General features: G+C 47.4%; 1 protein-coding gene across 1 annotated transcript; it reads right to left on the reverse strand.

The window, feature by feature from the left end:
- Nucleotides 1–7,784: 7,784 nt before the first annotated feature.
- LOC136499504 (uncharacterized) lies at nucleotides 7,785–8,838 on the reverse strand. The gene has a single exon (XM_066495135.1). It carries the CDS (start codon nucleotides 8,756–8,758, stop codon nucleotides 8,513–8,515), a length of 246 nt encoding a protein of 81 aa, XP_066351232.1. The 5' UTR covers nucleotides 8,759–8,838; the 3' UTR covers nucleotides 7,785–8,512.
- Between the last annotated feature and the right edge of the window lie 12,396 nt (nucleotides 8,839–21,234).

Raw genomic sequence — 21,234 nt, forward strand, 5'->3', positions numbered from 1 at the left:
CGTCAACGTCACCTAGGATGCCCTGCTGTGCACGGCCAGGCACCTCGAAGCCAAGATCTGTGGCGCCGAGATGTGTTACCTTGAAGCTATGAGTTCTGACATCGACCTCAGAGTTTAAAGATAAGTTTACGTCTTTTAGAGAAACAAACGCATTTTTAAAAAAAAAAATTAAATTGTAAAAAATTGGGCTCTCCTGTCCTCCCAACTACCGAAGCAGCTGCAGTACTACTACTCTACTGAACGAAGCGAGTTGGCAGTGGCATTAATCCTCCATCAATGAACGCCAGGAAAGCGGATCCTCCGCACCGGACGAAGAGATCGATTTCGCCCCGCATTTATACCAGCGCCAGAAAAAGAATAGTCCCATCCCAACCGGCCAACCCACACACCAAAAAAAACAAACAAACTCGCGTCAAGAAACCAGTAGTAGTAGCTACGCAGGACGAGAGGAGGAGCTCGTAAAGCTCGCACCTTTTTGGCAGCATCAACTGTCGGCAACTCTGATCCTCGAGACCAGCTACTGTGTGATGAAGCCACGGCTGAACCTGGGGAGCACCATCTGGTGGAAGCCGGCTCAAGAGAACCGCTCGGACCCAGTATCCGCATTGCCGGCCCAGAATGAAAACGCTGAGTATATGTAGTAGCTGAGAGAGTCAGGGGTGTTTGGTTCTTATCGGAAAATTTTAGTCCCTATCTCATCGAATGTTTGGATACATGCATGAAGTATTAAATATAGACGAAAAAAATAACTAAATGCATAGATTGTGGCTAATTTGCGAGACGAATTTTTTAAGTCTAATTAGTCCATGATTTGACAATGTTGTGCTACAGTAAATATGTGCTAATGGCGGATTAATTAGGCTTAATAAATTCGTCTTGTAAATTAGTCTCCATCTATGTAATTAGTTTTATAATTAACTCATATTTAATTCTCCTAAATAACATCCAAACATCTGATATGACATAGCCTAAAATTTACTCCAGAAAAACAAACACCCCTAAGAGAGGACTACGAACCATTTTGTAACAAACCTACGTTCTAAATTCAAGCACTCCTGGTTATGATATTCTCTGTTCCCCCGATCCCCTCCTCTGTTCTTCCCCAATTCCTCCTCTGTACCAGTTGATTGCTAACAATTGGTATCGGCTTTCAGGTTCTCAATCCTAGAACCCGCCCCTTCCCCTCACCCTCACTTTACTCGATTCCAGCGGGTGCGAGGTGCGATGGAGCCGAACTTCAAGCTGCTCCTCGATGAAAGGGCGAGCCTCAATCGCCGTTTCGATGCACATGATGACCGCTGGAACCGGCGGTTCTCGGATCTGGAGCGCGGCCTCAACGACCGTGCTTCTGCCGTCGACTCCCGCATCACCGTTCTGGAGGAGTCGCTCACCGCCAACTCCGACGATCTCGCTCGCCCCTGTCGCCAAGCTGGAGGCGGATCCTTTTGCTCTGGGCGCTCCGGCGGTGGCGTTCCGCCTCGCCACCTTGGAGGCCAGCTACACCGACCGTGACGCGGAGTTCACCCGGTGCCTCTCCCACCTCGAGTCCCTCCGCATCGTCCCCAACTCCGTCGAGCGCGACGATCGCGTGAAGCAGCTCGAGGCCACGACGACGGATTTGACGTCCTGGTGCCCCAGCGTTGATGGCGTCCTCGACGACGTTCGCATCGCCGTGAAGAAGTTGGAGAAGTCCCACGACCGCGACGTGTTCGACGCAATGTCGCACGGGCCCGGTCTGCTTTCGACTCCGACCAAGGCGTTGGCGTCGTCTCGCGACCGCGACGTGTTCGACACAATGTCACACGGGTCTGGTCTGCTTCCTACTCCAACTAAGGCGGCCGTGCAAGTTTCTGCCGGACTCACCGCCAACCCACCCGTGATAGGGCACCACGTCGAATCGACTCCACAGGATTCGGGATCCAGGGTCGACACGACCTGGATCCCTGTCCCAGCCAATAGTATGTTGCTGGATCCCCCACCCCATGTTTTTCAGTCCATTGTTATAGGTCATCCTCACCCACCTGATCCACCTCGGCCACCCTATCACCCAGCGATGATCGCCCATCCTCCTCCTCGCCCACCCGATCCACCACGTATCACCTACCAGCCTGCTATGGCCCTGTTTGGATCCATGGGTTAGAGCTAGTTTGGGCTAGTTGGAGCTCAACTAGCCCTAAAGTAGCCAAACAGGAGGGCTAGAGTGGGTTATTTGCAACTAGCCCACCCTAAAAAACTATCCTCCAAAGAGATGATTATTTGGGCTAGTTGGGGCTATTTGAGGTGGGGTCCACTGTTTTCTCTCTACTTTCACCTGCACCAATGATTTGGAAAGCACATTTATTATCATTTTAACCTTTGTATCCAAACATCTCTTAGACTAGAGTTAGTTCAGGGCTAGTCCTGAGCTAGAAACTAACTCTAACCTCTAGCACAGTATCAAACAGGGCCTATGTTCACCCACCCTCCACCTCGTCCACCTCCGCCTGATCCACCCCGTTCTTCTCACCTCGGCCGCTTGCCGAAGGCTCCCTTCCCTCGCTTCGACGGTGACAACCCGCGCTGTTGGAAAACTCATGCTGAGAAACACTTTCGTATGTATGAGGTTGAGCAGTCTACGTGGATTAGCGTGTCTGAGATGCACTTTGACGGTCCTGCCTCTCTCTGGTACCAGTCTATCGAGCATCAAATTCCCGAGTTGTCCTGGTCTGACTTCTGCAAACTGATGCACGATCGTTTCGATCACGATCAGCACGAGTCCTTGATCCACCAGCTTTTCCATATCAGACAAATCACCACTGTCTCCAATTATCTTACCCGTTTCACATCGTTGGTGGATCAGCTTAAAGCCTATTCTACTACACATGATCAGCTCTACTTCACTATGCGTTTTGTTGATGACTTGAGACATGACATTAAGTCTGTTGTTCTTTTGCAACGGCCAAAAGATTTGGATACTGCCGCTACCCTTGCTTTGTTACAGGAAGTAGTTGCTCCGGGCGCTACTACCCGCGTGGGTCGTTCTGGTGATCGGTCTTCGTCGGCTTATTTTTCGGTGCAGCCTCGGCAACCTTTGCAGTTGCTGCCACCACTGCGCCAAAGACAAGACTCAGTTGGCCGCTACACAGCCCGATCAGGCTGTTGCTGCTTCCCCAGAAGGCCGGTTGTCCGCGCTCAAGTCGTACCGGCGTGCACTGGGACTTTTGTTTTAAGTGCGGCATGATTCTAATTCTACATCATCTGATACTGCTGATGCACAGTTGTTATTGGCTCTGTCGAAGGCTGCTTTTGGTTCAGCGGAGTCTGGTCGTGCTATCTATTTTGCCAGATCTATTCAGTCCCATGCAGTATCGGTGTCAATTGATTCTGGTAGCTCAGCTTCGTTTATCAGTGTCTCTTTAGCTGCCAAGCTTGTTGATGTTTCTGTGATGCCGGTACCTAGTATAGTCAGAGTAGCTGGTTGTGGGTTGTTACAGAGCTCTCAGTTGCTTGTGCAAGTGCCTTGGACAATTGAGTTGGTTACTTTTGTCACTGATTTTCGGGTGTTGCAGTTGACCTCTTATGATCTTATAGTTGGGATGGCTTGGCTTGAGCAGTTTAGCCCGATGCAAGTTCATTGGTTGCAAAAATGGATGATGATACCTTATCAGGGACAGTGGATTCTGTTACAGGGCTTCAATGCTGATATGCCTGATAAGATGCTCTTACATATTTGTCAAGTAGCGGATCATTCTGTTGCTAATGCTACTTCGGCTTCTACCGAGCAGCAGTCTGTTGGCTTATCTTACCTTCCAGAGATACATGACTTATTGGATCGCTACCCTTCTGTTCTAGATCCTCCTACTGAGCTACATCCATCCCAGTCGTGCAATCACACCATTCCACTGATACCAGGGGCTCAGCCGGTGTTCATTCAGCCATATCGGTACCCTCTTGGTTTGAAGGACGAAATTGAAAAGCAAGTCAATGAGATGTTGTCTCAGGGCCTCATCAAACCAAGCTCCAGCCATGCTCTTGGTCAAGAGGAAAGGCGGGTCATATCGGTTCTGTGTGGATTTTTGCTAGCTTAATGCTATTACTGCGAAGTCTAAATTTCCAGTCCCTGTTTTCAATGAGCTTATGGATGAACTTGGCTCTGCTAGCTGGTTTTCCACATTGGATCTCCATGCTGGTTTTCATCAGATATTATTGCAGCCTGGAGAAGAACCTAAGATAGCATTTCAAACTCATTGCGGCCAATATGAATTCAATGTCATGGCCTTTGGTTTGACTGGAGCTCCTGGAACTTTTTAAGGGGCTATGAATTCAACTCTAGCGCCCAGCCTCCGGTGTTTCGTATTGGTCTTCTTTGACGATATTTTGGTATACAGTCATTCCTATGAGGAACATCTCCATCATCTTGATCTGGTATTTCAGTGGTTGGCTAAGGACCAGTGGAGAGTGAAGCTGTCTTTGCGCAGCGCGAGATTGGATATTTGGGCCATGTATTGTCAGACCGTGGCTTGTCTACAGATCCTGCAAAAATTCAGGCAATTTCTTCTTGGCCAGTGCCCATGAATGTCAAAGCTTTGAGGGGATTCCTCGACCTGACTGGATACTATCGTAAGTTTATTAGACACTTCAGCCTCATTGCCAAGCCGTTGACTGATCTGTTGCACAAGGATTCACTGTTCATTTGGACCTCTCTTCAACAGTTGACTTTTGATGCGTTGAAAGCTGCTCTCTGTGCTGCCCCTGTGCTTGGTCTACCAGATTTCTCTCAACCATTTCATATTGAGACCGACACGTCTAGAACAGGTGTGGGTGTAGTTTTACTTCAGAACGGCCACCCTTTGGCCTTTATTAGTAAAGCATTGGGACCGCACAATCTAGGTCTATCTGCGTACGAGAAGGAGTACCTGGCAATACTATTGGCTGTCGAGCAATGGCGTCATTATCTTCTTCAGTCTGAATTTGTTATTCATACCGACCACCACAGCCTAACCCATCTAAATGAACAGAGCCTTCATACGCCTTGGCAACAACACGTATTTACTAAGCTGCTCGGTCTGCGGTACAAGATTGCATATCGTAAGGGGTCTGACAATGGTGCAGCGGATGCATTATCTCACCGGGATCATTCATGTGAGCTCTTGGCAGTCTCGTCTCTGGTTCACTCATGGTTGGAGGTTCTGGTGTAGTGGTACTCTACTGATTCTGAAGCCACGACTGTGCTCACTCAGCTGTCCATTGATAGTTCTTCTAGACCACCGTTTCAGCTGCGGAATGGAGTCATCCTATACAAGGATCGTGTTTGGTTGGGCTCCAATTCAGCTCTGCAGGTTTAGGTTATCTCTGCCTTGCACAACAGTCCAGTGGGCGGCCATTCTGGGGCACCCGCCACTTATCAGAAGCTCAAGAAGTTATTCTATTGGCCCGGTATGCGGTCTGTTGTCCTTAAACATGTTCAAGCCTGCTCTATTTGTGCTCAAGCCAAACCAGACCGCTCAGCTTACCTAGGTCTTCTCCAACCCTTGCCCGTACCAAGAGCTTCCTAGGAAGTCATCTCCCTCGATTTCGTGGAAGGGTTGTCGTTTTCTGAAGCTGCCAATGCCATCTTGGTTGTTGTTGACAAATTCTCCAAGTTCGTGCACTTCATTCCATTGAAGCACCCGTTTTCGGCAGCATCAGTGGCTCGTCTCTTTATGGATCATATCTTCAAGCTCCATGGTATGCCTAAGGCCATCATTTCTGACAGAGATTGAGTATTTACCAGTTGGTTTGTGGCAGCTTTTGTTTCAGCTGGCAGGCACTGAGCTTTGTATGAGCACTGCATATCATCCCCAGATGGATGGGCAGACCGAACGCGTAAACCAGTGCCTCGAGACATACCTCCGCTGTTTTACTCAAGCATGCTCTCAACGTTGGAGTAAGTGGCTGTCCTTGGCGGAGTTCTGGTACAATTCTTCATTTCATTCTGCCTTGGGTCGGTCGCCTTTTGAGGTCCTCTACGGATATCCTCTGTGCCACATTGGTCTGGATGTTTCAGCGGCTGATCCGGTTCTTGAGCTGTCTCAGTGGTTAGAGGAACATGAGTTGATGCATCGACTGATTCAGCATCATCTGTTGCGCGCCCAGGAACGCATGAAGAAGCAGGCCGACAAATTCCGCTCAGAGCGCCAGTTTGGAGTTGGAGATTTTGTCTACCTCAATCTCCAGCCTTACATCCAGTCATCAGTATCCAGGCGTGCATATCAAAAACTGGCTTTCAAGTTCTTCGGGCCATATCGTGTGCTGGAAGGCGTCGGGAAAGTTGCTTATCGCCTGGAGCTCCCAACTTCTGCATCAGTTCATCCCGTGTTCCATGTTTCCTAGTTGAAGCTCTTGGCTGGGAACCAGACTGTGAGCTCTACTCTTCCTACTGACTTGGTTGAGTTTCAGGTACCTTTGCTTATTCTGCAGTGGCGCTGGTCATCTGGTCCGCACCCAGTGGAACAGGTTTTGGTGGAGTGGTTGCATATGCCCGCCTCTCTTGCTACCTGGGAACCCCCGGAGTACATCAAACAAAAGTTTCCAAGGGCGTCGGCTTGGGGGCAAGCCGCTTCTCAAGATGGGGGGAATGCCAGCAGCTCTGATCCTCAGGACTAGTTACTGTCTGATGAAGCCACAACTGAACCTGGGGAGCGCCATCTGGTGGAAGCCCGGCCCAAGAGAACCGCTCGGCCCAGTGTCCGCATTGCCGACCCAGAATGGAAACGCTGAGAGAGTCAGAGAAGACTTCGAACCATTTTGTAACAAACTTATGTTCTAAATTAAGCACTCCTGGTTACGATATCCTCGGTTCTTCCGATCCCCTCCTCTGTTCTTCCCAGTTCCTCGTATGTACCGATTGCTAACATCAACGCGCACCAAACGGCCGGCAGCTGCCAAGAACAGGCGGCCTGCTGCGCCTGCCCTATCTCCTCACGGACGTCGCAATGCTTGTGCTGCGGCAAGGAGCGGCGGCCTCCGTTCGCCCCGGACGAAGACGAGGATGCGGGCGTCCAGCCACGCTACGCTCCCTCCATCACTCAGCTACTGGCTTGGTATCCATTGATCGGAGGACAAGACTACACTGTGAACACTAGTGTAGCATATACAACAATGGCAACCAATAATTACAAAGGAGTCTTCTCAAGTTGGTGAGAATCCTTATGAGGGCCCGGCCGCCCGGAGAGAGATCAACAAAAGCTGAGAGCAAATTCCAAGGGCGGTAGTGTGTCCGGGAGCACGCGCGGCGATTTGTTTATTATTCTGATCGGAGCCGGGCGGGCCAGCGGGTGAAGGCTGGACCGCCTGACCGAGGCACGCACGCAGGCACTGACGCAGCCAGGGGCCAGGGCCAGGGCCGCCGGGCGAGTTGCTTTCTCGTGCCACCTTCGGCACCGCGAAACCCGACCCGAGTTGCCGCGCCGGAGGCCCTCGCATAGCGCTGGAAAGCCACCGGATTTCCGGACAAACGCTTGTTGGTCTTGGAATCTGGATGTTATAAGCGAGCTGGTAACTGCTCCGTCGATCCGTCAGAAAATATGTAATTCTAGCATTCAAATTTAGTTCAAAAATTAATGCAGATTTTAGTTAGATGGGCCCGTTCTAGATAAAAATAAAATGATGCACGCATTCAATATGTAAGGTCATGATCCCATAGAGTTTTGTCCGTTTTGGAGCACATGCGTCATTTTCTTTTTCTCAACACTAAGCTGTCTGAAAATTGCTTCAATTATGCTCTCGTTTTTCCTGAACGGAAGTAGTACACTTTTTTCACCTTTCCTCAGAGATGGGGCCTAAAAGAAATCCATAAACTGCTGGGTCTGCTGCCCCTGCTATGAAAGACTGCGTCTGTAGTACATCCTGGTAATGGTAAAAGCTGTGGCAAATTGCCTAACAACCTCTCACATTCTGGCTCTTAACACTGTACTGCCCACAAAATAACGGTCGTCGTTGTATTGTAGTATCAATTTCTTTTATGTAAATGGCAGGGGTGGAGGGTGCAAGCAACAGATACAAAGTGACAAAAAATTGAAAGCGATGTACTACCTGAACTAGGGATACTAGTTTTACAAATAGATCATCAGGCTCATTGCAAACCACAAAAAATAACATTCACAGCGCAACTCCCAAGATGCTCCTAGCTCCTACGCTCAAAAAAAAAACGACCAGAATGTACCCATATATAGCTAGTAGTCTAGTTCAAGGGATAAGCCGGCTGATGGTTTCTGCTGCTGAAGCTGATTTGTTCTCAAGCTAACAGGGCGAAAATCCTACATCCGAATCTAGTCTTGGCTTTGTGTTTAGCATGTGTGTGTGTGAGAGAGAAGAATCTAATCCTACACTGTATATGATATAGGACATATAGGAGTAATAATAACCAAATATTAACAATCAGCTTTAGACGCTTGTTTTGGGACATGCACACATGATATACATGAATGAATTCATGTACCGTGGCATCCTCCAACTGGGCTGCTAACCTGCAAGCCCAAGAGCCTGCGGCTCATCAGAAACCGCAAAAGTCGTCGGCCCTGGGCTGGCCCGGCTGGCCGATCTGCGTGCAGCCCCCGGTGCAGGCGGCCGCGCAGTCGAACTTGTCCGCGCCCGCGCCGAGGGTCATGCACCGGTTCTTCATGCAGTCGCAGAAGCACCCCAGCTGCTCCGCCGCCTCGCTCTTCTCCGCCGCCAGGGCCGCGGCAATAATCGCCACCGCCAGCCACAGCATAGCCGCTGCTCTCCTGGACGCGGCCATCGTGATACCTCCCGGTCCCGGCCTACGGATTTATTCCCTTCCGTCTAGCACACAAGTAATAAATAAGTAATCTTGGTGATCTGCATGCATATGCTTCGTTCCGGCTATATGAGGGAGGTTGATGAGCGGGGTCATATGTAAGGGCAATTTTGGGCCTATTCTATTCTAGGGCATTGAATGGTCGGACAGGAGTGAGAGTAGGCGTACCTTTCTTTTTTCCTGTAGTAATCTCCTTATGCTGGTTACCTGGAAATCTCGTGGGCATTTGACGGCTGTGTTGAAAAACTCGTCTTTTTGACAAAAAGACAAGAATATTCTTTGCAAAAACCTTGTGTAGCGAAAAAGAAGAAAGGACTCACATGCTGGACAAGAAGAGCCATCGCAAGTCATAATTATACTAGATGTTGGCATATATAGCTAGTAGCTCTTAGCACTTGCTAACATCTATCTTTTTAATTTTTGCTAGTAGCTAGCACACCTATTGTGGAAGAACCGTCCAAAATAGCACGCTTACGGAGGTGCTCGTCTACCACCAGACACTAAGCACTACGAAAGCAGGCTACAGCGGGCGGTATCCGTCGGGCACACCCCAAGGAAAAAACCGAAAGATCCACATTTTTCCAATGATCCAATAATTAGAACGAGTTACAATACTTGTCCATTTCATACATCAGAGTTTCTTAAAAATACATTAATACAATACCAAATGTCAAAGTGCGGAATGATAAACAACAGAATTTAAAATAAACATCTAGCGATAAGAATGAGGATCCGTCTGTGCCCACTAGAAAAATCCTTCACACAACGGTACTTCTCAAGCACCACCTGCAACAGGGGTAAATAAACCCTGAGTACACAATATACTCGCAAGACTTATCTGACTAATGGAAATAATTTTCCGACTCCAAGGAATATAATAAGCTTTTATGGTTTGCTAGTTTTCTTTTAGCAGAAAGCAATGCTAATAGTGAGTCCTTATTTCTGTTATTATTATCAGTCATATTAAGTTATTATCTATCCAGTCTATATAAGCACCTGTTCTACTTTTAAGCAAGGGTTGAGCAATCAGTTCTATTTCATCACCTTTCATCTTTCAGTTCTTACTACGGTGCTAGACACGAAACAAGCCGTACCAGATCGCCCGGCGATTCACGAATCAATGTGCCCAGCTGAGAGCCCCAAAAACACACGCCCCGCTTGTACCCCAGGCACAAGCAGGACTACACCATTGCCCTCCTGTCCTGGGTGTCCAGGTCCCCATCCAAACTTAGACTCCAAGCCCCCACTCTTGAGTCCCAGACTTAGTGCGGTGTAAGGACCTCCACCATCCCGCCTCCCATCAGTCAGTCCAGAAAGAGCCGGATCCACGACAAGAGAGCAACAAGTCTTCCCTGCGCCCATACCCAAGTATGCGCTCGGGACAATAAATCTATGACTTGCCCACGATGCCTTATGCAACGACCGGTCCTTAATCGACACAGGCAGGAAAAAAGTATAACCAAGCCATGCCCTGTTGGCCGCAGGACACAACCCCTTACACCCACCAGTACCCAAACCATATCCCTGCCTAGTCATCATTTTCCTTTCCATCATTTTATCACGAGTGATCATATTTATCACCTACTTTGAGTAACGACAGGTTACTTATGCTACCGATATCCTGAGCATAGCAGCTACTCGACCTGTACTAGTAGGACTCATAGGTAGATATATTTATGCATGTAGTTTCCATAAAATGCCTGTAACGTAAATACACATCGTAGATATATATTCAATAATCATTTAAAATAAGGGTTATGCACCGGGGCTTGCCTTGGGCAGGCGACAGGTCAGCAAAGTCAGCACCAACAGGCTCCGAGGCTCCTTCCTGCATGAGGACCTCCTCCTTGTACTCCTCGATGACCTCCTTGTACTCCTGTTCGTCCACCTGTATGAACTCCACCAACTCGTGATCTATATGCATGAAATGATGATACGACACTTAGTATTACGATAACAACAACTCTTAAAATAAAAATATATCTATCAAACTACTAAGTGAGTTCTACCAACTAAAGTGCTAAGCTACCTACTGTTACCACTAACAAGTATGAAGCATGACATACATTATCACAATAACTAGAAGTATTCTTACTCCTAATACCGATTTAATCTATATACGATAAAACAAGGATGATAGCTACTCTATTTATCAACTTACTCTAAGTCTACAAAATTTACAGCAAGTACATAATAATCTAGTGAGCTTACTGTAAAATTTTTATAGCTATAGCTATCACCAATTTACCATAAAAATTTCTACAAATATTAATCTACATAATTCTAAGCCTTCTAATTTGAATTTATGAACCTACTATTGCCACATCTAACTGTAATCTAACTACACTAACAGATAGATGACATTTCTGTGAACCTAACAAACTTGGTTTCACTATTTTTAGACATCTATAAAATTTACTACTATTTTTCAAAGTTTAACTCAAACTATTATTGAATAAACATTTATACTCTACTGGAATTTAAAAAACTCAATTCTAACGAGCGGCCCACTCGTGACGCGGCTCGGCCCAGCAAGGCGGGGCGCACGCGTGAGCGGCCCGCACACAACCGGCCTAGGCAGGAGCGGTGCACGGCTGGCCCAGGCGGGAGCGGCGGTGGCCCAACACGGGGCGAACAGCCCGGTCGTGGCCGAGGTGCACGCGCGGCCATAGGCGAGGCCAGCGGCCCACATGGATGCGGGCGTGGCCTAGCGCGGCGTGCGCAGACGTGGGCGTAGCCCAGAGCGGCGGCGTGGACGCAAGCACGGCCCAGCACGGCGAGCTGGCCCAGCAGGCGGCGCGGACGCTGCTGGCCTAGGCGACTGCGCGGACGTGGCTCAGCACGGCGAGCTGGCCTAGGCAGCTACGCGAACGCTGCTCCACAGAGCACATGGCGTATTTCTAATGTATTCAATGATTTATTTTCCTACAAGAAAGCGACCCTAAAATAGGGGTGACGTAGGGATGACACATGGATGATGTCAACAAGCTAAGAGCAACAACACGCATCGCCGGCTGCTAGCTTGCTCGAGTGTGGTGCGGTGGTGTTCGCCGGCGAACAGAGCACACCAGTGTGTTGTTGGTGGCGCTGCAACTGGCTCTCAGTGCGTACGGTTAATTAGAAAGATGTGGAGTATTACGAGGCCAAATTTGCAGAGGCGACGCCGTTCAGAACTTAAAGCGGCCGGCAATGATGAAAACTTGAATTGACGCCCTGACATCGTACTAGATGGGTCAGTTTAGTGGTTTGGCCTTGGCGCGGCGCCGCCGGCTGGCCACCGTCCAAGACAACGTGACGACAAACTTTGCGTGGCCTTTCGTGCAAACGTGAAAGCAGACATATACACAAGTCACAAGCTAGTTCAAAAGTACTACTCGGCTAATTGATGGCCCAATAAGATTCTCGGCCCATTCACGCCACGGGCTCAAAGAGGCCTGAAACCCGAGTACAACACCAGCAAATAATTCTAAATCCTATCAAAGCGCTCGAGTACACGCACGTCGCGTGCCAAGCGCGGCAACAGCGGTGCGGTGTGGGCAGTGGTGCGTGCGGGCATGCGTTCTATAGCCTTTTTGTTTAATCAAAATTCGTTTAGGACACTAAGTGATACAATGTGACATGCAATGTAACATTAATTTCGTGTTTCAAACGAACGTTTCAAGTTCCATAAATTGATTTATACTCTATATTACATACATGTACACACAAGTAAAATGTTCATGCAGTGTTTTAGCAAAAAGCTATACAATATAACATCAAGGGTGTTACAAATCTACCCTCCTAAAATAAAATCTTGACCCAAGATTTTATGTGCCTAGTGTGAGATGGAGATAGGAAATACATTTCGACGCATCAACTAACTATCAGAACCAGAGAGGAGGTGGGGGTAATGCTTCAATAGGTAACTCTCTTATTCCCACGTGGCCTCATCCTCTGAATGATTTTTCCATTGCACTTTGTAAAACTTTACCACACTATTCCTCGTCACTCGTTCTTTCTCATCTAAGATTTTGATAGGGTGTTCAACATAAGACAAATCTGGCTGGAGGGGAAGTCCTTCAATTTCTACAGCTTCTTCAGGAACCCACAGACATTTCTTCAATTGTGAGACATAAAACACATTATGTACCGTAGATAAAATATCAGGTAGTTGGAGACGATAAGCAACTAGACCACACTGCTCTAGAACCTTGTACGGACCCATATACCGAGGGGCTAGCTTGCCATGGACACCAAACCGATGCACCCCTCTCATAGGAGACACCTTGAGATACACATAATCTCCAGCTGCAAACTCTAAGGGCCTTCTTTGCTTATCGACATAAGCCTTCTGTCGACTTTGAGCTGCTTTCAAGTGACTCCGAATAATGCTCACTTGATCTCGAGCCTCTTTGATGAACTCAGGCCCAAAGTACCCGCGATCTCCCACTTCAACCCAGTTGAGTGGTGTCCTACACTTTCTTCCGTATAGAGCTTCAAATGGTGCCATGCGGGTGCTTTCCTGATAGCTATTATTGTAAGAAAATTCAGCTAACTTCAGGCATTCATCCCACTTCTCCAGAAAAGAAATGGCACAAGCTCTCAACATGTTTTTGAGCACCTAGTTCACCCTTTCTGTTTGGCCATCAGTCTGGGGTGATAAGCTAAACTGCGGAGAAGACTAGTCCCAAAACACTCCTGGAGTTGCTCCCAGAAGCGAGAGACAAAAATTGATCCCCTATCAGAGATGATAGTCAGGGGAACTCCATGTAGGGTCACAATCGGATCAAAGTATATCTCCACATACTTCCTGGCTGTATATGAAATCTTCATCGGAATAAAATGAGCAGACTTGGTGAGGCGGTCCACAATGACCCAGATAGAGTTATAACCATTGGTTGTGTGGGATAAACCCACTATAAAATCCATGGAAATATCTTTCCATTTCTACATAGGAATGGGTAAAGGCTGCAAATATCCTAGAGTATGCATATGATCTGCCTTAACTCTACCACAAGTGTCGCACTCCGCGACGTGCCGGGTGATGTCCTGCTTCATGTTAGACCACCAGTTTAAGTGGCGCGGATCATGATACATCTTGTTGCTGCCAGGATGAATAGACAACTTTGAATGGTGGGCTTCATTCAAAATCTTCCTTTTTAGCTCTTCATTGGATGGAACCACCAGTCTATCCTTGTATCTCACCACTCCATGCTCATCAACACTAAAGTGAGGGCCACACCCTTCGGCCATCAATTTTCTGATGTGGAGAATTTCTTCGGGGTCTTCCTTTTGCTCCCGAATAATCTGCTCCAACAATTCTAAGGTCAATGCAATATGAGCCAACATCTCTGCGTGGTTGAGAGACAAAGATGTTTCATCAACCTGGTGTGACTTTCAGCTCAAAGCATCAGCCACTACATTGGCCTTTCCTGGGTGATAATGGACTTTCATGTTGTAATCCTTTATCAATTCTAACCATCTCCTTTGCCTCATATTTAGCTCAGACTTAGTGAAAATATACTTGAGGCTCTTGTGATCTGTAAAGATATGCACTTTGTTGCCCAATAGATAGTGCCTCCAAATCTTTAGAGCGTGGACCATAGTAGCCAACTCTAAATCATGAGTGGCGTAATTTACTTCATGCTTTTTTAGTTGGCGCGAAGCATAAGCTATCACACGCCCATCTTGCATAAGCACACACCCTAACCCCATCTTCGAGGCATCACAGTATACATCAAAGGGCCTATCAATATCTAGTTGGGCCAACATAGGAGCAGTGGTTAGAAGAGTCTTTAGAGCTTGGAAAGCTTCTTCATAGGCTAGGGTCCAGTCAAACTTGGCTTCTTTTTGGAGCAGCTTGGTCATTGGCTATGCTATCTTGGAGAAATCTGGAATGAAACGCCGATAGTACCTAGCTAGACTAAGGAACTGACGAATCTGGTGCATAGACTTGGGAGATTTCCAATCTAACACATCTTGCACCTTGCTGGAATCTATAGAAACGCCTTCAGGTGTCAACACATGCCCCAAAAACTATACTCGATCTAACCAAAATTCGCACTTGCTGAATTTGGCATACAGCTTGTGCTCCCTTAGTCGAGCCAGCACTATCCGAAGGTGTTGGGCATGCTCTTCATCATTCTTGGAATAGATCAGGATGTCATCAATGAAAACTACCACAAATTTGTCTAGCTCCAGCATGAAAACTGAATTCATTAGGTACATGAAGAAGGTAGGAACGTTGGTGAGACCAAAAGACATCACTAGGTACTCATACAGCCCATACCTAGTAGAGAAAGCTATCTTTGGTATATCATGTGGCCTGATCTTGATCTGATGATAGCCTGATCGGAGATCAGTCTTCGAGAACACCTTCGCACCAGCTAATTGGTCAAATAAAGTATCTATGTGGGGCAAAGGATACTTGTTCTTAACTGTTACCGCATTAAAAGGGCGGTAATCCACACACATCCACAGAGTATCATCCTTCTTCTTCACGAAAATAGCCAGGCAACCCCACGGTGAAGAACTAGGATGGATGAAACCTTTTTCCATCAACTCTTCTAGTTGCTTATTCATTTCTGCTAGTTCCCTTGGAGCCATGCGGTACGGGCATCTGGAGATAGGGGCAGTACCATGCTCTAGCTCAATAGAGAATTCTACTTCTCTATCCGGTGGCAACCCAGGAAGATCTTTAGGGAAAACATTTAGGAACTCACATACTACCGGAATGGAGGTAAGATCAGGAAAGGCTTCAACATGGGCAGCAACAGGTAAGACTGGATCTGAGGGTACAATAAGAGACATCCTATCCTCAGAAGAAGAAAGTCGTAACTCCACACTCCTCCGCTTCATATCCAATACTACACCATACATCCGCAACCAGTTCATTCCAAAAATAGCATCAATGCCTTGCCTAGGCATTACCATGAACTATAGGCGGTAAGTGTGGGTGGCTAATACCAAGCTTACTGTATCCGTTCGGGTATTGATGAACATTTGTGAACCCGTAGTACGGATCTTATAGGCATACGGTATAGCCATAAGTGGTAAGTTGTGCCGCTCTACAAACTCCATACTCATAAAGGAATGTGATGCACCAGAATCGAACAACACATAGGCTGGATGGGAATCAATGGTAAACATACTAGCCATCACCGATTCCTACCGCAATATCCGCTTAGCATCTGTGAAATGCACCTAGCTGGATCTACTGGGCACTTTCTTTTTGATTATGGTCCTTCTGACAAGCCTAGAGTTCGTTGACAGTTGAGCGGACTAAGCTGGCTGGTTCTGGGGACACTCCCAGGCATAGTGGCCATCCTTGCCACACTTGAAGCAAGCATCAGGCTTGTTGCCAAACCCCTGATGAGGTGGGACCTGCTATGCCTGAGACTGCTGGGGCTGCACCTACTGTGGAGGTGCATGGTACTGTGTGGAGGAAGTTTGAAAAGTCTGCTGGGGCTGCCGGAACGAAGGCCCACCAGATGACTGATAGGGCCCAACCTGAACCTTCTAAATGTGAGGGTGGCTAGAAGACCCTGCTATCACCCGCTTCCTCTTCCACTCTACCTAGGACTCCCGCTGAAAACCCTCCATGGCAATGGCAATGTTCATCAGTGCCCCAAAGGTCTGATAGTTCGCTGTGTACAGCTTCTCTTGAAGGATGGAAGAGAGACTATGAAAGAAGCGGCCCTTATTCTTGTCGTCAGTGTCCACATGAATACCAGCATACTAGGGCAAGTGATTGAACTCATTCACATAGTCCATCACTGTCATACTCCCCTGGCGCAGCTCTAGGAACTTAGTCACCTTCCGGTTGATGACACCAGCAGGAATATAGAACTCTTGGAATGCTATGGTGAACTCCTGCCGGGTTGCCGGATGATCAGGCTGCTTCATGGCATGGAAGGTATCCCACCATGCACTTGCGGACCCTAAAAACTGCTGCGCTGTAAAGCGCACCTTCTGCTCGTCGGCCACATCGAGAAGCAGAAACTTCTGCTCCAGAATGCGAAGCCAGTGCTCTACATCTAGGGGCTCATCAGATGGTGTGAAAGTGGGTGGGTGAGTCTTGAGGAAGTCCTGGTAAGAGGACGGTTCCTCAAGACGGTGGGCACCACCCCAGTTCCCACCGTTGCCTCCGTGGCCTCCACGGGCGAAGCCCACGACAGCTTGTGCCATTATCTCCATGGCACGGGCTGACTCTCGGCGAGCAGCCAACAGCTCCGCCATCATCTCAGCGTGAGTCATTGGCGGTGGCAGGAAAGGATGAGGAGCTAGAGGTGGTACCTCCTGACCCCCCCGCTGCCGTGCTCAATGGCCCGACCACTGTCGCCTTGGCCTTCGCCAAGACCGTGAGCCACCCTAGAACTGGTGCTTCCGTGTCTAGACCTTAGATTCATCTGTAAGAGGTAGGAATCATCCACTTAGAACAACCTTCTCGATCAGAAGCAAGGGATTAGAGAAATGACAACACATTTATTAAAGCATTCCTTTAGTTAGTCCTATCAATTTACTAATTCAATTATACATGTAGGGCAATTTTAGTTTAAGTAAGATGCTATTATCCTGATGCATACTTCGGCCTATATGTTCACTCAAGCCAAAATATAGCGGCACTCGTAAAATTTTCAGCACATCGCACACTCACTTTCCGTATACTAAGCGATTTCTTACGCGATGTAAGTCAGTGTATCTACAGAAACTGATTAGATAAGACCAGTGCCGCTATCTTGATAGACCATATTGCTAGGACTTATATTTATTTACATAATGTAATCGCATCCTACTTTTCGCAAAGCTTTTGTTGGTTAAATTTTTAAGTTTTAAAAAAATAATGAAACTCGTAATCATTATTGGCTCTGGTACCAACTGTGGCAGACGGCCCAAAATAGCATGCTTACAAAGGTGCTCGTCTACCACCAGACACGAAGCACCCCAAAAGCAGGCTACAGTGGGCGGTATCCGTCGGGCACACCCCAAGGGAGACCCCAAAAGATCCATATTTTTCCCAAGGATCCAATAATGAGAATGAGTTACAATACTTGTCCATTTCATACATCAGAGTTTCTTAAAAATACATTATTACAATACCAAATGTCAAAGTGCGGAATGATAAACAACGTAATTTAAAATAAACATCTAGCGATAAGAACAAGGATCTGTCTGTACCCACCAGAAGAATCCTTCACACAATGGTACTTCTCAAGCATCACCTACAACAGGGGTAAATAAACCCTGAGTACACAATGTACTCGCAAGACTTATCCGACTAGTGGAAATAATTTCTCGACTCCAAGGAATATGATAAGCTTTATGATTTGCTGGTTTTCTTTTAGCAGAAAGCAATACTAATAGTGAGTCCTTATTTATGTTATTATTATCAATCGTATTAAGTTATTATCTATCCAGTCTATATAAGCACCTGTTCTACTTTCAAGCAAGGGTTGAGCAATCAATTCTATTTCATCACCTTTCATCTTTCAGTTCTTACTACGGTGCTAGACACGAAACAAGCCGTACCGGATTGCTCGGCGATTCACGAATCAATGTGCCCAGCTGGGTGCCCCGAAAACACACACCCCGCTTGTACCCCAGGCACAAGTAGGACTAACCCATTGCCCTCCTGTCTTGGGTGTCTAGGTCTTCGTCCAAACTTAGACTCCAAGCCCCCACTCCTGAGTACCGGACTCAGTGTAGTGCAAGGACCTCCACCATCCCGCCTTCCATCAGTTGGCCCAGAAAGAGCTGGATCCACGATAAGAGAGCAACAAGTCTTCCCTATGCCCATACCCAAGCATGCGCTCGGGACAATAAATCTGTGACTTGCCCATGATGCCTTATGCAACGACCGGTCCTTAATCGACACAGGCAGGGAAAAAGTGTAATCAAGCCATGCCCTGTTGGTCGCAGGACACAACCCCTTACACCCACCAGTACCCAAACCATATTCCTGCCTGGTCACCATTTTCTTTTCTATCATTTTATCATGAGTGATCATATTTATCACCTACTTGTGAGTAACGACAGGTTACTCACGCTACCGATATCCTAAGCATAGCACCTACTCGACCTATACTAGTAGGACTCATAGGTAGATATATTTATGCATGTAGTTTTCATAAAATGCCTATAACGTAAATGCACATCGTAGATATATATTCAGTGATCATTTAAAATAAAGATTATGTACTGGGGTTGCCTTGGGCAGGTGATGGGTCAGCAAAGTTAGCACCAATAGGCTCCGAGGCTCCTTTCTGCACGAGGACCTCCTCCTTGTACTCCTCGATGACCTCCTCGTACTCATGTTCATCCACCAACATGAACTCCACCAACTCGTGATCTATATGCATGAAATGGTGATACGACATTTAGTATTACGACAACAACAACTCTTAAAATAAAAATACATCTATCAAACTACTAAGTGAGTTCTACCAACTAAAGTGCTAAGCTACCTACTGTTACCACTAACAAGTATGAAGCATGACATACATCATCACAACAACTAGAAGTATTCTTACTCTTAATACCGATTTAATCTATATACGATAAAACAAGGATGATAGCTACTCTATTTATCAACTTACTCTAAGTCTTCAAAATTTACAACAAGTACATAATAATCTAGTGAGCCTACTGTAAAAATTTTATATCTATAGCTATCACCAATTTACCATAAAAATTCCTACAAATATTAATCTACATAATTCTAAGCCTTCTAGTTTGAATTTATGAACCTACCATTGCAACATCTAACTGTAATCTAACTACACTAACAGATATATGGCATTTTTGTGAACCTAACAAACTTGGTTTCACTATTTTTGAAAATATATAGAATTTACTACTATTTTTAAAAGTTCATCTCAAACTATTACTGAATAAACATTTATACTCTACTGAAGTTTGAAAAACTCAATTTTACCGAGCGGCCCACTCGTGACGCGGCTCGGCCCAGCAAGACGGGGTGCACGAGCGAGCGGCCTGCACACAACCGGCCCAGGCGGGAGCGGCGCATGGCCGCCCAGGCAAGAGCGGCGGCGGCCCAACGCGGGGCGGACAGCCCGGACGCGGTCGGGGCGCACGCGCGGCCACAGGCGAGGCCGACGGCCCTTGCGGACGCGAGCGGCCCAGCGCGGCGAGCGCGGACGCGGGCGCGGCCTAGAGCGGCGGCGCGGACGCAAGCGCGGCCCAGCACGGCGAGCTGGCCCAGTAGGCGGCGCGGATGCTGCTGGCCTCGGTGGCTGCGCGGACGCGGCTCAGCACGGCGAGCTGGCCTAGGCGGCTGCGCGAACGCTACTCAACATAGCACATGGCGTATTTCTAATGTATTCAATGATTTATTTTCCTACAAGAAAGCGGCCCTAAAATAGGGGTGACGTAGGGATGACACAGAGATGATGTCAACAAGCTAAGAGCAACAGCACGCACCGCCGGCTGCTAGCTTGCTCGAGTGCGGTGCGGTGGTGTTCGTCGGCGAACAGAGCACACCGGTGTGCTGTTGGTGGTGCTACAACTGGCTCTCAGTGCGTACGGTTAATTGGAAAGATATGGAGTATTGCGAGGCCAAATTTACAGAGGCGACGCCGTTCGAAACTTAAAGCGGCCGGTGATGATGAAAACTTAAATTGACGCCCCAACATCGTACTACCGCACCGTGGTAGGTTAGGCACCGAGCTGTACTCCCATTCATCCTTCACACACGCGCGATAACAAGGATGGGCCAACTTAGTAGTTTGGCCTTGGCGCGGCGCGGCCGGCCGGCCACCGTCCAAGACAACGTGACGACAAACTTTGCGTGGCCTTTCGTGCAAACATGAAAGCAGACATATACATAAGTCACAAGCTAGTTCAAAAGTACTACTCGGCTAATTGATGGCCCAATAACTCTCGGCCCATTCACGCCACAGGCTCAAAGAGGCCCGAAACCCGAGTACAACACCAGCAAATAATTCTAAATCCTGTCAAAGCGCTCGAGTACACGCGAGTCGCGCGCCAAGTGCGGCAACAGCGGTGCGGTCTGGACAGTGGTGCGTGCGGGCGAGCGTTCTATAGCCTTTTCGTTTAATCAAAATTCGTTTAGGACACCCAGTGATACAACATGACATGCAATGTAACATTCATTTCGTGTTTCAAATGAACGCTTCAAGTTCCATAAATTGATTTATACTCTATATTACATACATGTACATACATGTAAAATGTCCATGCAGTGTTTTAGCAAAAAGCTGTTCAATGTAACACCGAGGGTGTTGCACCTATTAGTAGATGGCTTGCATTGTATGTTTGGATTCAGACTTCACTAAGTTTTAGTTACTGTTATCTATTAGCAACATGGATCCAACAGGAGCTAAACACTGTGATGTCACAGCCAAGTGGTGACATTCAAGGTGGACTGTCCGGAAATGATTCAAGGAACGATCGAGTACCTATGGAAACCTAACCTCTGT

This window comes from Miscanthus floridulus, chromosome 1 (assembly GCF_019320115.1).
Source record: "Miscanthus floridulus cultivar M001 chromosome 1, ASM1932011v1, whole genome shotgun sequence".
In the NCBI taxonomy this organism is placed as follows: Eukaryota; Viridiplantae; Streptophyta; class Magnoliopsida; order Poales; family Poaceae; genus Miscanthus; species Miscanthus floridulus.

What these genes read in the sequence shown, in the direction of transcription:
- LOC136499504 (XM_066495135.1), bottom strand. Translation starts at nt 8,758, where the DNA reads ATGGCCGCGTCCAGGAGAGCAGCGGCTATGCTGTGGCTGGCGGTGGCG.